We start from the raw sequence: 14,983 nt of genomic DNA, 5'->3' as shown, positions 1-14,983 counted from the left end.
ACAACAATCAGATGCAAGCCTCACAACTGAGACTCTTGTAATAACAGAGTTATGGTAATGTGGCTGTATTGTCTCTCATGTGTTTCACAAACATTAAACGAAATGGACCGGTCGTAGCTGGATTCTACCCCGACCGTGTACACATTCTCCAAAACATGGACATTGTTCAGTTCTCAAGTTCTGTGATGTGGAAGAGGTTTCTTTGTTCTCCTGTGAAACTCATTCTCTCTATACTCTGGCCATGAGGAGAGAAACTCCTCTAGGAATGTATGACCTGCCTAACAGAGCCTGGGTGTAGGGGGAAGAGAGAGGTGGTGAGAGAGAGGGGGTTGTTGCTCGCTGTACCCAAAGAGGGCCACGTCATAACATAACTCTAATGAACTCATCCTCTGCAGCTGAGGTAACTCTGGGGTTCCTTTCCTGTGTCGGTCCTCATGAGAGCCCGTTTCATCATAGCGCTTGATGGTTTTTGCGACTGCACTTGAAGAAACTTTCAAAGTTCTTGAAATTTTCCGTATTGACTGACCTTCATGTCTTAACCTGTCTAGGCTGAGGGTGCCGCTAGCGGCACTCCCCCCCCACCCCCACTGAAAAGGCAGAGCCGCGAAATTCAAAAAAAAAATATTTTTTAAATATTTAACTTTCACACATTAAAGTCCAGTACAGCTAATGAAAGACACAGATCTTGTGAATCCAGCCAACTTGTCCGATTTTTAAAATGTTTAACAGGGAAGACACAATATGTAAAGATGTAAATCTATTACCTAAAAACACATTAGCATAATCCACCATCTTTTATTTGTCCACCAACACCAGTAGCTATCACCAATTCGGCTAAACTAAGATATTTATAGCCCCTAACCAAGAAAAAAACTCATCAGATGACAGTCTGATAACATATTTATGGTATGGGATAGGTTTTGTTAGAAAAATGTGCATATTTCAGGTAGATGGCATAGGTTACAATTGCACCCACCGTCACAAATGGACTAGAATAACTACATAGAGCAACGTGTTTACCTACTTACTAATCATCAAACATTTCGTAAAAATACACAGCATACACTAATCGAAAGACACAGATCCTGTGAATACAGACAATATTTCAGATTTTCTAAGTGTCTTACAGCGAAAACACAATAAATCGTTATATTAGCATAGCACATAGCACATAGCAGCCCAGCATTGATTCTAGCCAAAGTGAGCGATAACGTCAACATCGCCAAAATATATTAATTTTTTCACTAACCTTCTCAGAATTCTTCAGATGACACTCCTGTAACATCATATTACACAATCCATATAGAGTTTGATCGAAAATGTGCATATTTAGCCACCAAAATCATGGTTAGACAATGTGAAATGTAGCCCAGCTGGTGAGAAAATGTCCGTGCGCCATATTAGACAGTGATCTACTCTTATACATAAATACTCATAAACGTGACTAAAAAATATAGGGTGGACAGGGATTGATAGACAATTTAATTCTTAATACAATCGCGGAATTACATTTTTTAAATTATCCTTACTTTTCAATACAGTTTGCGCCAAGCGAAGCTACGTCAAAAAACATGGCGTCCTAAGCCACTAACATTTTTCGACAGAAACACGATTTATCATAATAAAAATGTCCTACTTTGAGCTGTTCTTCCATCAGTATCTTGGGCAAAGGATCCTTTCTTGGGTCTAATCGTCTTTTGGTGGAAAGCTGTCCTCTTGCCATGTGGAAATGCCAACTGCGTTCGGGATGAACTGGAAGCGTGCCCAGCAATTCACAGCGTTTCAGAAATAAATGTCCCAAGATCGCACTAAACGGATATAAATTGCTATAAAACGCTTTAAATTAACTACCTTATGATGTTTTTAACTCCTATAACGAGTAGAAACATGACCAGAGTAATATTACTCCCTCCACTAATGCTTGGAACAAGTGCGGGTCGATGTCCTCCAGGCGCATAACGCAGCAAGAAAAGAGTTCCTAGCTACAGGGTTTTTTAATTTGTAGTGCCTGTGAACGCGCAATCGACCCCATTCAAATCGTCATCACGTAAAGGCATCCAGGGGAAGACGTAAGCAGTGTCCGTATACTCATAGCAATAACTGTGGCCTTTTAACTGACTCCAGATCAGGGGCCAACATTTCTGAAATCTGACTCCATGTCAGGGAAATTGCTGTAGAATGGGTTCTGTTCCACTTAGAGACAAAATTTCAACTCCTATAGAAACTATAGACTGTTTTCTATCCAATAATAATAATAATATGCATATTGTACGATCAAGAATTTTGTGGGAAGCCGTTTCAAAAATTACACGATTAGCATAAATAGTGACAACAGCGCCCCCAGCCTCAACAGGTTAAAGCAATGATGGACTATCATTTCTCTTTGCTTATTTGAGCTGTTCTTGCCATAGTATGGACTTGGTCTTTTACCAAATAGGGCTATCTTCTGCATACCACCCCTACCTTGTCACAACATAACTGATGTCACAACTTCCGCCGAAGTCGGTCCCTCTCCTTGTTCGGGCGGTGTTCAGTGGTCGACATCACCGACCTTCTAGGCATCACTGATCCATTTTTCATTTTCCATTGGTTTTGTCTTATCTTCCTTCACACCTGGTTCCAATCCCATCAATTACATGTTGTGTATTTAACCCTCTGTTTCCCCTCATGTCCTTGTCGGAGATTGTTTGATTGTATGTATGTGCAAGTTATGTTTTGGAGTGCGACGGGTTTTGTACACACTTTTATTATTTTGTATATTATGGTTTTCTGAGTTTTGTGAGCACTTATTATTAAGGTTAGGGGAAGGGTTAGCTAACAGGGTTAAGGTTATGATTGGGGGAAGGGTTAGCTAACATGCTAAGTAAACTCAGCAAAAAAAGAAACGTTCCTTTTTCAAGACCCTGTCTTTCAAAGATAATTCCTAAAAATCAAAATAACTACACAGATCTTCATTGTAAAGGGTTTAAACACTGTTTCCCATGCTTGTTTGATGAACAATAAAGAATTAATGAACATGCACCTGTGGAACGGTCGTTAAGACACTAACAGCTTACAGACGGTAGGCAATTAAGGTCACAGTTATGAAAACTTATGACACTAAAGAGGCCTTTCTACTGATTCTGAAAAACACCAAAAGAAAGATGCCCAGGGTCCCTGCTCATCTGCGTGAACAAGCCTTTGGCATGCTGCAAGGAGTCATGAGGACTGCAGATGTGGCCAGGGCAATAAATTGCAATGTCCGTACTGTGAGATGCCTAAGACAGCACTACAGGGAGACAGGATGGACAGCTGATGGTCCTCGCAGTGGCAGACCAGGCATAACAACACCTGCACCGGATCGGTACATCCGAACATCACACCTGCGGGACAGGTACAGGATGGCAACAACAACTGCCGAGTTACACCAGGAACGCACAATCACTTCATTAGTGCTCAGACTGTCCACAATAAGCTGAGAGATGCTGGACTGAGAGCTTGTAGGCCTGTTGTACAGCAGGACCTCACCAGACATCACCGGCAACAACGTCGCCTATGGGCACAAACCCACCGTCGCTGGACCAGACAGGACTGGCAAAACTGCTCTTCACTGATGAGTCGCGGTTTTGTCTCACCAGGGGTGATGGTCGGATTCGCGTTTATCGTCGAAGGAATGAGCGTTACTCCGAGGCCTGTACTCTGGAGCGGGATCGATTTGGAGGTGGAGGGTCTGGGACGGTGTGTCACAGCATCATCGGACTGAGCTTGTTGTCATTGCAGGCAATCTCAATGCTGTGCATTACAGGGAAGACATCCTCCTCCCTCATGTGTTACCCTTCCTGCTTATCCTGACATGACCCTCCAGCATGACAATGCCACCAACCATACTGCTCGTTCTGTGCGTGATTTCCTGCAAGACAGGAATGTCAGTGTTCTGCCATGGCCAGCGAAGAGCCCGGATCTCAATCCCAAGGAGCACGTCTGGGACCTGTTCGATCGGAGGGTGAGGGCTAGGGCCATTCTCCCCAGAAATGTCCGGGAACTTGCAGGTGCCTTGGTGGAAGAGTGGAGTAACATCTCACAGCAAGAACTGGCAAATCTGGTGCAGTCCATGAGGAGGAGATGTACTGCAGTACTTATTGCAGCTGGTGGCCACACCAGATATTGACTGTTACTTTTGATTTTGACCCCCCTTTGTTCAGGGACACATTATTCAATTTATGTTAGTCACATGTCTGTGGAACTTGTTCAGTTTATGTCTGTTGTTGAATCTTGTTATGTTCATACAAATATTTACACATGTTAAGTTTGCTAAAAAATAAATGCAGTTGACATTGAGAGGATGTTTCTTTTTTTGCTGAGTTTAGTTGCAAAGTAGCTAAAAATAATTAAGTAGTTAAAAAGTAGCCAATTAACTAAAATGCTGAAGTTGTCTGTTATGAGATTCGAACTCACAACCTTTGAGTTGCTTGACATTCATGTTATAATCCCACCCATCCCCCCCCTTTCATTTTTGCATTAAGTAACCATCTGTCTTATGTAACGTACCAAACGTAACATATAATATGAGTTAACGGTATTTACATTTACTATGTTACGTCTAGTCTATGAAACCAGGCTGGATGTGCAAGTGAGAGCGTGAACATTTGTGTATGTGTGTGTGTGTGTGTGTGTGTGTGCGTGCGTGCGTGCGTGCGTGCGTGCGTGCGTGCGTGCGTCATCTCTACATCTGTGTCAGTGTTTGTCTTCAACCAGCAACATGTGTTTTATGGTTGTTTTTTTGTCTTCCCAGACTGTTCCATGTTAATATTAAATATACCAGATGAGTCAACACCTGATGGGTATGGATGGAATATTAGAGTGGTATAATTGTTTAAATAATCTAGTTTATCTTTACTATACCCAGGTCCTGATCTCATGTAACATCTGTTTGTGCTGGAGACCTTCGGGGCCCTGACCTAACCACACACACTGCAGGGAATATGGGGCCCTTACCCACTGTGCATGTACGCAGCAACGTTCAGGTGTTTGCAATGACACGACAATGAGCACATCAAGCCTTGAAACACTGTCAATTTTTTTCTGGGTTTCAAAGTCAATAGAATAGCATCTTAAATACAGCTGCAGGCAGAAAGGTCTCTGTGCCACCTTATTCCCACTTTCTCAATTCAACTTGCGGAGAACACATAGTTAAACCTTTCACGTTTGCAATGCTTTTTGTCTGTTTGACAAACATAATGTCAATAGGCAGCATTTTTCTGTTCCCAACAGGAAGAGGTGCATGAATCATACATTAAACATGATTTGTATGAATGACTCACTCAGAGGCAGCATTTCTTTCTCTGGGCGATTTGCACCAGGTGTCAAAATTGGGTGTCACTCAACTTAAACTGTATGCTGTATGATCAGGATTACAGTTGACGTGTAGACAAATGAGGTATCAATCCATGTAGTTTTTCCTTTGGATGATTCTGAAGCATTCCCATCAATGAATGCAAAGTACTTTATCGTTTCATATACAGTTCCAAGTATAAAATAATATAATTTTTTAAAATTCTGAGCATGTAATATAGCTATTTTTGTATTAGTATTTTAATTATTTGATTTCATCTTTATCAAGGGTGACAATAATTTTGGACAAAATGTCATTGAACCTCCCAGGGGATTGGTTGACTTTCATTCCATCTGTCTCTCTATCTGTCTCAAACTGACATCTGTCTGAGAGAACATATTGAGGATAAATTAAAGTCTGAAGTTTGAAGCCCATGCAATGTTTTCACTCAGACAACGAAGGGAACACATTCTGTAGGAACTAGCCATCAGAGTCATCAGTTCATTAAGGCACACAACATAAAATGTTTTTAACGTCTAGGTGGTCTCTCCCTGTTTGGGTCAGTTTTCTTTTGTTTGGTGCCTACTGAACACTACCCATTGGACTGTCTTGCAGTACAATAAAAGGTTGTGATGATACACATTTGGTTTGGACATGTGGGTGGAAGTCTTCAGGGTGTTTTTGCTCCCTCTGGATCAACGTTTCAAATGACCAGGAATCAGGAGTGCCTTTTTGTGCAGAATTACACCATGAGGGACACAACCTGCCCCCAGAGAGTCCTTGCTAGGCCCCTTGGACCAACAATGCCTTTATTTTTACTTGTGGGTTGCAAAGGAAAGGAGAGGAAAAAAGCTTAGGCTCTGGAATGATATTGGTAAGCAGTTGTTGCATGAGTGACAAACTTAAGGGCTACCGATATGAACATCGGAAAATCTTAGAGAAGCAGTGGGGTGAAGACACAACAGCAGCTGACCTGCTCCGCTCAAAAATGTGCAGTTGTGTTCTCCGACAAATGTGAGAAGAAAGGAAAACCTATATTAAGTATCCTCTGGATGGGCAAGGGAATAGTTACTATCCTTGGCAAGCTGTGCCCCAGATCTTCCCTCTCCTCTCATCTCCTCTGATGAGTTCATGAAAGATTGTTGGTGGAGTTCAAAAGGCAGGGTCAAGCATGTGAGAGAGGAGGGAAGAGTAAATAAAGGTAAATGAATAGCAGACTGGCTATTCTCTGTTGGCAGAGGGAGGGTTTGTCTAGTTGGTGCTCTACAGACATCCTTGTATGTCCCATGCAGGTAGAACAACATCAACTATGTCCTCTGTGGAGAGACCCACACGTCCCTCAATGTGCTGTCAGCAACCCCTTTGATAGATTGCTTTTAGTTATAAATGCTTTAACTTGTATTTTTGTTTTACTTTTCAAGAGCTGTTTCTTTGATTGATTCTAAGGATTTGCTTCAAAAACATATGAGAAGAAATGTGGCTGAAGTTGGTGTTTTTAAGATTTGTTGCATAACAACCAGAATACAGCTATGTGTTATTAATTTATCTTTGTCTGTGTCTAGATCACATCAGTTCCCAAGGTTTTTGTGGCATGCACCTGCAAATATTGTAATATCAGTCATATGATACAAGACTATTGCAACTTTGTAACTGATTGTAACCACCCCCAAATAGCATATGAGAATGTTTGAAGCATGTACCTCTTGTCGGCAGCATCAATTCATCTCTCTAACAGGGAGGTTATTCACCTTGCCCCCTCAGACGCCCACCCCTCGCCCCCCGAAACGTTGGGAGATGACAATTAAACATAGATATTTTGCTCTTTCCCTTGTTTTTGGACCTAATGAGACAAAAACAGGTTTAAAGAAATTGCAGGAGGATATATTTGCATACAGAATGTCTGATGGAGTTTGCCTGTGAGTTTACAGCCCTGGTCATTGGTGCCAAATTTGCATTGTAACATCAGTAATAGAATGGTGAGAATAAAGAATAAAAACATCCCACAGGTGCATGAGCTTCCAGGGACAACCCTCGTGACTTTAGTAAGTTGGTTTCTAAAACATATCAGAGTATGGAAAGGGGTTGAGAATGTAGCCTGTAGCATTCGATTATTCTTCATTTCTTTGTTTTTACTTTTTGGATTATGTGCATATTGTTGTGTATTGCTAGGTATTTTTACTGCATTGTTGGAGTTAGAAACACAAGCATTTCGCTGCACCTATGATAACATCTGCAAATCTGTGTATTCGAGCAATACACTTTGATTAGATTATTTTTAATCAATACATTACACATAGTTACTTTCACTAAATAGTCAAATGAGCTGGCTCTCTAGATATCCCTCCTATTCTCTTTCCATGTGTGTGGTTTAGAATAGCTTTTACTCCTTTATCCATTCTCTCTGTACACTCTTAGAAAAAAGGGTTCCGAAGGGTTTTTCGACTGTCCCTATAGGAGAACGCTTTTTGGTTCCAGGTAGAACCCTTTTGGGTTCCACGTAGAACCCTCTGTCAAAAGATTTCTTCATGGAACCCAAAAGTGTTTTACCTGGAACCAAAAAGGGTTCCTCAAAGGGTTTTCCTATGGGGACAGCCATAGGATAACACTTTTTTTCTAAGAGTTATGCCACTTTGTCTTTGAGAAATGTAGTCAAAACATATTATAATCAAATCAAATTAATCTGTTTGGCTGAATCAAACATGGATGTATGTGTTCCTAATCTAACGTGTTGTGTTTCAAGCAGACAATTTGGATTGTGTGAAATACGCAGTGTTGGGTGGTTATGCAGACTAAGCTATGGCTAACTGGCTTTCTGGTTCTGTCTATTGTCCAGATAGCCTACAGACTGTACTGTGTCTGCACTCTACGATTAGGAGGGATACAGGACACTATTATTACACCGTTGAATTTGCACTTCTTTGTTGATATCAGCTAAAACATTACTGTTATGTAAATAAGTCTAACCAATGGAGCATTGCAAACAGCCTGGTATTGTGGTATGGATGGACAAGTTATTTCTGTTTTGTTATTGTTTTACTCAGACATCTGCAGTTGTTCAACCACAACAAAATAACAGAAATGCTGTTATAAGCTATGAGCATGTGTGAAATAAGCAAATTATAAACATGCATAAGATGTTTTGAACTGAAACATTTAGTGTATATTATTGATAGCATATTTTGTAGCAACTGATCTCTCATGACCGCCTAATGTGCAGTCTTACTACATGGTTGTTACTACATGGAGTAGTAACGTAATATCTTTTGATGCTTGTGTGTGACAAGCTAAGGAGACTTGTGAGTTATAACAGATGTCCAAGCTCAGGGTAATGCAGGAAATAGAGTTTGTATTGCTTTGTAAGTGTCAACCACATAACTTGCCTGACAAGGTTCTGCTTTATACTCCATAGATTATATTTTTTGATGACAATGTCAGGGGAGTTCTTAATGTTAAAACGTCTTAATTAACTCTTTGAATTACCATAAGAGTGAATGGTGAGTTTGTTACACAAGTACATTACTTTGCAGTGTTTGGAGTCAGCCAATGAGGCAGTTAGTGAATGGTGAACACATGTAAACGCAGAGTGGGGTGGAGTCACTAGTTGGACCTCCTATCAATTGGCATTAACACTGTATGCACATGTTTTTTGTCATACAAAACTTCTGACCCTGTCATGGTTGATTTATTCTAATGTTTTATTACATCAAGAATATGTTGTATTTATTTGGTCATTTTTAGGGAATATTTCCTCCGCTTTTCACAGTTATCACATGTAACACAACACTTTTTGGGTTTCAATTGCTGCTTTTATAACAACATATAAATGCTGTTAAAATGTTCACCCCAGGTCAAAAGTATGGAATAAGAGAACAAAAGCTATTTCTATAAATAAAATTAGTATATATATTAATTTTGGAAATTAAATAGTGAACTTTATTAATGTTGTTATGGTATAAATAATTGAATGGTTTAATTTAATTATATTTAATCAACCCATTCTTTAAACACTATTAACAAGGTTATTGTTAACATTGAAACAGTCTTTTTTAAATAATTTCAAATATAAAACTTAATAAAAGGACAAATATAATATATATTGGTGCATGCAGTCTGAAATTATCAAACCAAACCATACAGTCTGAAGTCATTCAAACCAAGAACCTACAGAGTGGATTTGCCACTTTCTACCTTTTGCCCTCTAATATGGTCTGTGAGACATCTAGTTACTTGTTCGATTTATTAGATTTTTCATGTGTAAGTGAATAACAAAATGTGTTTTTGTGTTTTCATATAGGCCTATGTTAATTATCTGGTTAGAAAGATGTTATTCTTTCATTGCAGAACTGCACTAATACCAGCTTGCAGCTGTGGCACTCGGCTGCAGGTGTGTTAGAATTATCTATAGGAAGCAACATTCCACGTGTTTTTCAAAACACACTTCTATCACCTGCCATAATTGAGTTTATCTAGAAATCAGACAACTTTCAAACAACCTAATTTAGTAACATTATGGAAATGGAATATTTTCAGAATTCCTTTTTGAACCTGTTTGATAATTATTTTGTAATAGTTTCAAACACAGTTCCATGTAGCAGCCCAATGAAGATATTATGGTTGTTTCATTTGATGTATAATGTATATGTAAACATGCTCAAAGGGAGGATAAACAATATTTCTCAGAAATATACTATGAACAGTTGTTGGGAAATTATCAACATTTATGAATTTGAAAGTACAACCTATGTTTGTTGGTATAGACATTCTAGATGGTTTTCAGTTCAAATATGTCAATTTTCAGAATTTTGAATGTTAAAAGGTTTCTTTTTCTTTAGATTGTTTATAGTCTATTGCTGTCATTTGTAGAACATTGAAACCTTAAACTCATAAAGTTCCTTCCAAAATTCCCATGTCTGTTAATTTGACACATTTTGAAAACATCATAATTCCTGTTTTGATGTCAGCAACCCACTTGTGCCTTAAGTATGCTGCCTAGCTTACCCCACACTTGCATTATCTTCCCGTTATTTCAAAACCTTATGTAGGCTGTTTCATACCACTTTGAGTAAACTTTGAGAAAAACCATTGCAGTCACGGGTGAGGTGAGATAACTTTTCAAACTTCCCTATCAAATCAAAATAAAGTTTGAAACAAATGTTGCAATATTCTTTAGTTTGTGTCCCATTGGATATCATGTTAATTGCATGCATCTGGGAGATAATGTAGCGCCTCCGCTGCGTTTGACGCTCCTCAGAGCCTGCGATGACGTCATTATTCCGCGAAAATGCAGCATGGTTCTTTCAGGCTACAGTGCTGAGCCGCTACTGTAGTCGTAGAATGTTTGTCGAATGGTATGTGGTCGCTGATTTACCTTTTTTTTTGTTGCATTTGTTCGATGACATTGTAAACTTTAACCTTAGCATCATAAGAAATCTACCATAACTTGGGGATTGGGGATCTTAATGTTCAAAGTGTTGTGTTCCAAAGAGAGTTTAAACACTACATTTTCCATTTGATAACATCTACAGCAAAACGATTGTTGGAAGTAAGAACACAAATGGGCTTATTGGGCTGTCTTTATTTTTCACTTTGTTTAACATGCTGTCCAAGAAATGGACATAAAAAAGTCATTTCTGATGGCAGTGACAGGTGCATGAGCAAGTCATGAGATGCAGAGGCAATCAGAACACGAACAGCCTAAAATAAGTCCCCATTTTGAAAGCCGAAATATGATAAATAGGTTGAAATATGAATGAATGGATAGTATAACAAATGCATACTGACACCCGAGGAGGTGGTTGAGAAGCATGGCCATCAAGGCGCTTCGAAAGCGTATCTGTCTGGCAAAGTATAAACTTCAATTGGACATGATTGTGCGCATGTTGGCTTAATGTAGTCTACTACTGCATCGTTTTATGCATTATATGTGTGAGCCTTTAAGATCCGTCATTATGGCAAAAATGGGTTTGCACGATGTAGAATGTTGATTGTTTATTCTGTCTGAGGGAAATAATTTATCCCAGAATAATTCATTGAAATGCGTCAGGGACACGATAAATATCTGGGGGAACTCCCCCTATACACTGCCACAAAACGAGCAACTTTCTGGATGTGTAGGCTAGTAGTCTATACTATTGTTCGTTGAAAAAGATCCCTTATTGTCTTTGATGTAGTCGTTCTTGTAGTCCAAAACATTCCGACAGAAGGGGGGGTTAATCACTCAGTGCCTCATTCATGTAGTTGTAATATTTGTGGTTGTCATAACAACATAATAGGTTATCATGGAACCAATTAAGAAACAGTTATAGCCTCAGCCTAGGCTATATTTCTCTAATTTTTGCGTATAATAAACATGTTATAGAAATGTTGATCTTTATTGTAGTAGCTTAGTCTGCTTGTCGAACTTTTTACTTTTAAAAGTCTAACTGTTTTTAGTTAAAACTTTAAAACGTATGTGATGTGGAGGTTTCATCCATTTGGAATGTGTTGCTTTGCCAAGTCTGAATTGCTTGATTGTTGGATGCAATTTTACGATTTCTATCTATGCTAGGGGGGCAATAACATCAGCTAATCGTGTGAATTGATAAATAGTTAGTTATTGTAGGAGTTGGACTGCCCTGGTTCTCCGAACATAGCCTATGCAATAGAATTCTGCCCAGTAACAATCGGCAAGCCTCGATCACGCGCAGAAGACCTATTGGCTATATGCAAACTGTGACATGGGGAGGAAACTATCTCGAGACAAAAAAATGCTTTAAAGAGACATTTCCCACTTCTCTCACAAGTACAAGAACAAAGGTGTTGCCTTTCAGACCGATAGAGACACCCACTCGAATGGAATTTAACAACTTTGAGCGCAACGGAAGACTGCCCCCAATCCATGCAGGATAGTCTAGTTGACTCATCTTTTTGGGTAGAATAGTATTAGAGACTAAGCTTTTTTTGGCAAACTATCAGTTATGCTTAAAGCTCCTCTAACATTACACTGTTGCATATTTAAGAGACCTTTATCAAGGCATAATACCTAGAATTAAGTATTGGACATGGGTCCTATGTGTGTCGTTCTGCATATGAGTGTAATGATCACAACCTCAGCCATATGGATTATATTTATATATGAATACATGCAGTTGTCCAATACAGAGCATAGGCTGTCATCGTGGTGTTATCTATAAGAGAAGTTTGTCGCAACAACTTTTTTATGCTGCATTGCATTTCCTAGAAAGCTATCTCATTCAACCACAAGCGAGCTGTTGCTATATAAAAGATAGTTATGGTAGACCTTTGTGTGTGTGTGTGTGTGTGTGTGTGTGTGTGTGTGTGTGTGTGTGTGTGTGTGTGTGTGTGCGTGCGTGCGTGCGTGCGTGCGTGCGTGCGTGCGTGCGTGCGTGTGTGCGTGTGTGTGTGTGTGTGTGTGTGTGTGTGTGTGTGTGTCGGGGTGAGCGAGAGGGAGAGCGGGGCGATTAGAAGTTAATCAAGTTCATTCGAAAAAACAACAGAACAAGCAAATCAACAAGGATACGTTTTTTTGTTGATAAACTGAAATACAGAAATAAAATTAGCCTAATGCATGTTTATGAAGTTTTCAATTTGGGTACATTGCTATTCCTGCATTCATAGCCTAGCCCTAGGCCACATCCCATCTGAAGGCAGAAAAACTGTACCCCTGACGAGTTTGAACTCGGTAACACTTGCTAAATGGATAAATTGTTACAATTATATAGCCTATATTATCCGAGTACATTTTCTCAATTTGTTCATGTGACGCATGGGCGGGGTTTTAATTGTGGTAATATTGTCATGATAAAATAAAATTAATATAAAGTTGTCATCTGAAAGTGGAGAGAAAAGAGGAACAAATGTTTGAGTAACTGCTCAACATAGTGTGGTCTGCGCTGCTGCTCGCGTCACTTTGGTCGGAAAAGGCAGGCTTAAAATGTAACGCCAGAAGAAAGTAGAAGCGAACTGAGGGGGAGAGGAAAAAGTTCGCAAGGAGAGGCAGGACTACTCTTGGGAGCCCTGCAGTCTCACTTTTATGCCTCCAAAATACTTTACTTCCAGTTTCTTTGCATCTAGCAATATTGTTATAGTATTTTCACAAGAATAATCCGGCTTTGTAAAAACTGAAACGACCATGGAGCTGCTTTGCCTCGAAATGGACACCATTTTAAGAGCTCGTCCTGATCCGAATATTCTGTGTGATGACAGGGTATTACAAAGCCTGTTGACCATTGAAGAACGATTTATTCCCCAATGTTCTTATTTCAAGTGCGTTCAGAAAGATATTCAGCCATTTATGCGGAGGATGGTTGCTACTTGGATGCTGGAGGTTTGTACCGAAATACTCTGTAGGCTCACGACTCATATCAAAACACTAAAATCGGACCTTTCGCTCTGTCATTTTGTCCAGTTTGCATGGTGTGAGAAAGAGGAGGGTTGCACATCACATTGCCGAATATACAATCCTGATAGCCTATAATTAGCTTATCTTATTTATATGGTTTTATGTTTTGAACCAAGTCACTGACGATTATGTCTCAGATACATTGACAGGTGGTTACAGTGGTGTAGTCTATCACCAGATAAAGCTTTTCTTTGCATAGGTCGGATCTAGGAAAGGTGCACGGGATTATTTGTTATATATTTTAAAATTGCCTAAATATGTCCATGCACACGTATGCAGTTCAATGCTAGCCCTATTCTAGCCTATATTCTAACGCCATGTTGTTTTTTCAGGAACTGTTGCAGTTTTTCTGACGATTTTACAGATCATAAACGCTATACCTGTAGTTGATACGTGGCATAAATGAAAGAGCAGTGTCTAAACTACATAGTCATCATTGAAATAAATCCGAAATATTGATCAAACATTTTCTATTTATTTTTTAAATATTGGATCGCGGAAGGGGTGCGGGCCTTTCTATCCCTCTGTTCTCCTCATTGAAATCCGTCACCCAGGAATTAAGTTAGATTTTTTACACGTTGTTTGACATAATATGTTGGGAATTGTCTGAATAGAAACCTGACCGTCAGAGCTTGATTTTCATGTAAGAGTTATTTTACTAAGATTCATGAAATATTTTATATTAATTTTTGAAAATATATTTTGACCTGGCGATGACGCACTCGAGAGCAGCCACATGCTACTTCGTTTTACATTTGACAATTATTTCGCATTTATCTTCAAATTACATGTTTATCAATTGTCGGGTCTGATGTGAAAGACATCGGTGTTCATTATGATGTGAAATTTATAGGTGTAGACAATTTATTTATATTTTTAAATATTTTAGGAAAATATGACGAAGGAAAAAAAGAGGTTCCGTACTGTGCTGCATGGGTGTTTTTTGGCTGGGGTAATTGTGACTTGAATTCATTTCTTACTGAAGGAATGTGATTCTATTGACAGCCTGTGCCTGAGAGCTTTTTCAAACATAGAAAATAATCTATTTAAAATGTATTGATGATGTCGCAACAACTCTGGGTGGGGCTCAATTATTGGCCAGGTCCCAAAGGGTTTCGACGAATTTATATGCATATCTGTCTGTTACCGTATTTCCTTAATTTCGTTATCATTTTTATGTTTCACATGTATTGAACACATTATAGGTAATTGAAATAACTGGAATTTGATGGTGCCAATTGCTGCACATTGTCACATGTCGCCTCTCTCTC

The 14,983-nt window shown here is 39.2% G+C and overlaps 1 protein-coding gene across 3 annotated transcripts in view; it reads left to right on the top strand.

Moving 5' to 3' along the window:
* Nucleotides 1–14,983, top strand: part of LOC129862404 (G1/S-specific cyclin-D2-like) — a 335,589-nt gene that overhangs the window by 292,692 nt on the left and 27,914 nt on the right. The window contains exon 1 of one of the 3 annotated variants that reach the window (XM_055934029.1): nt 13,197–13,637. The exons of 1 other annotated variant lie outside the window; for it this stretch is intronic. In XM_055934029.1, coding sequence (XP_055790004.1) covers nt 13,443–13,637 — 195 coding nt within the window. In that variant the 5' untranslated portion in view covers nt 13,197–13,442. Of the gene's footprint in view, nt 1–13,196; nt 13,638–14,206; nt 14,356–14,983 lie in introns of those variants that run through there. One more of the 3 variants, XM_055934032.1, reaches the window with a different exon arrangement.

This window comes from Salvelinus fontinalis, chromosome 9 (assembly GCF_029448725.1).
Source record: "Salvelinus fontinalis isolate EN_2023a chromosome 9, ASM2944872v1, whole genome shotgun sequence".
In the NCBI taxonomy this organism is placed as follows: Eukaryota; Metazoa; Chordata; class Actinopteri; order Salmoniformes; family Salmonidae; genus Salvelinus; species Salvelinus fontinalis.
This window is presented reverse-complemented; position numbering and strand designations above follow the sequence as displayed.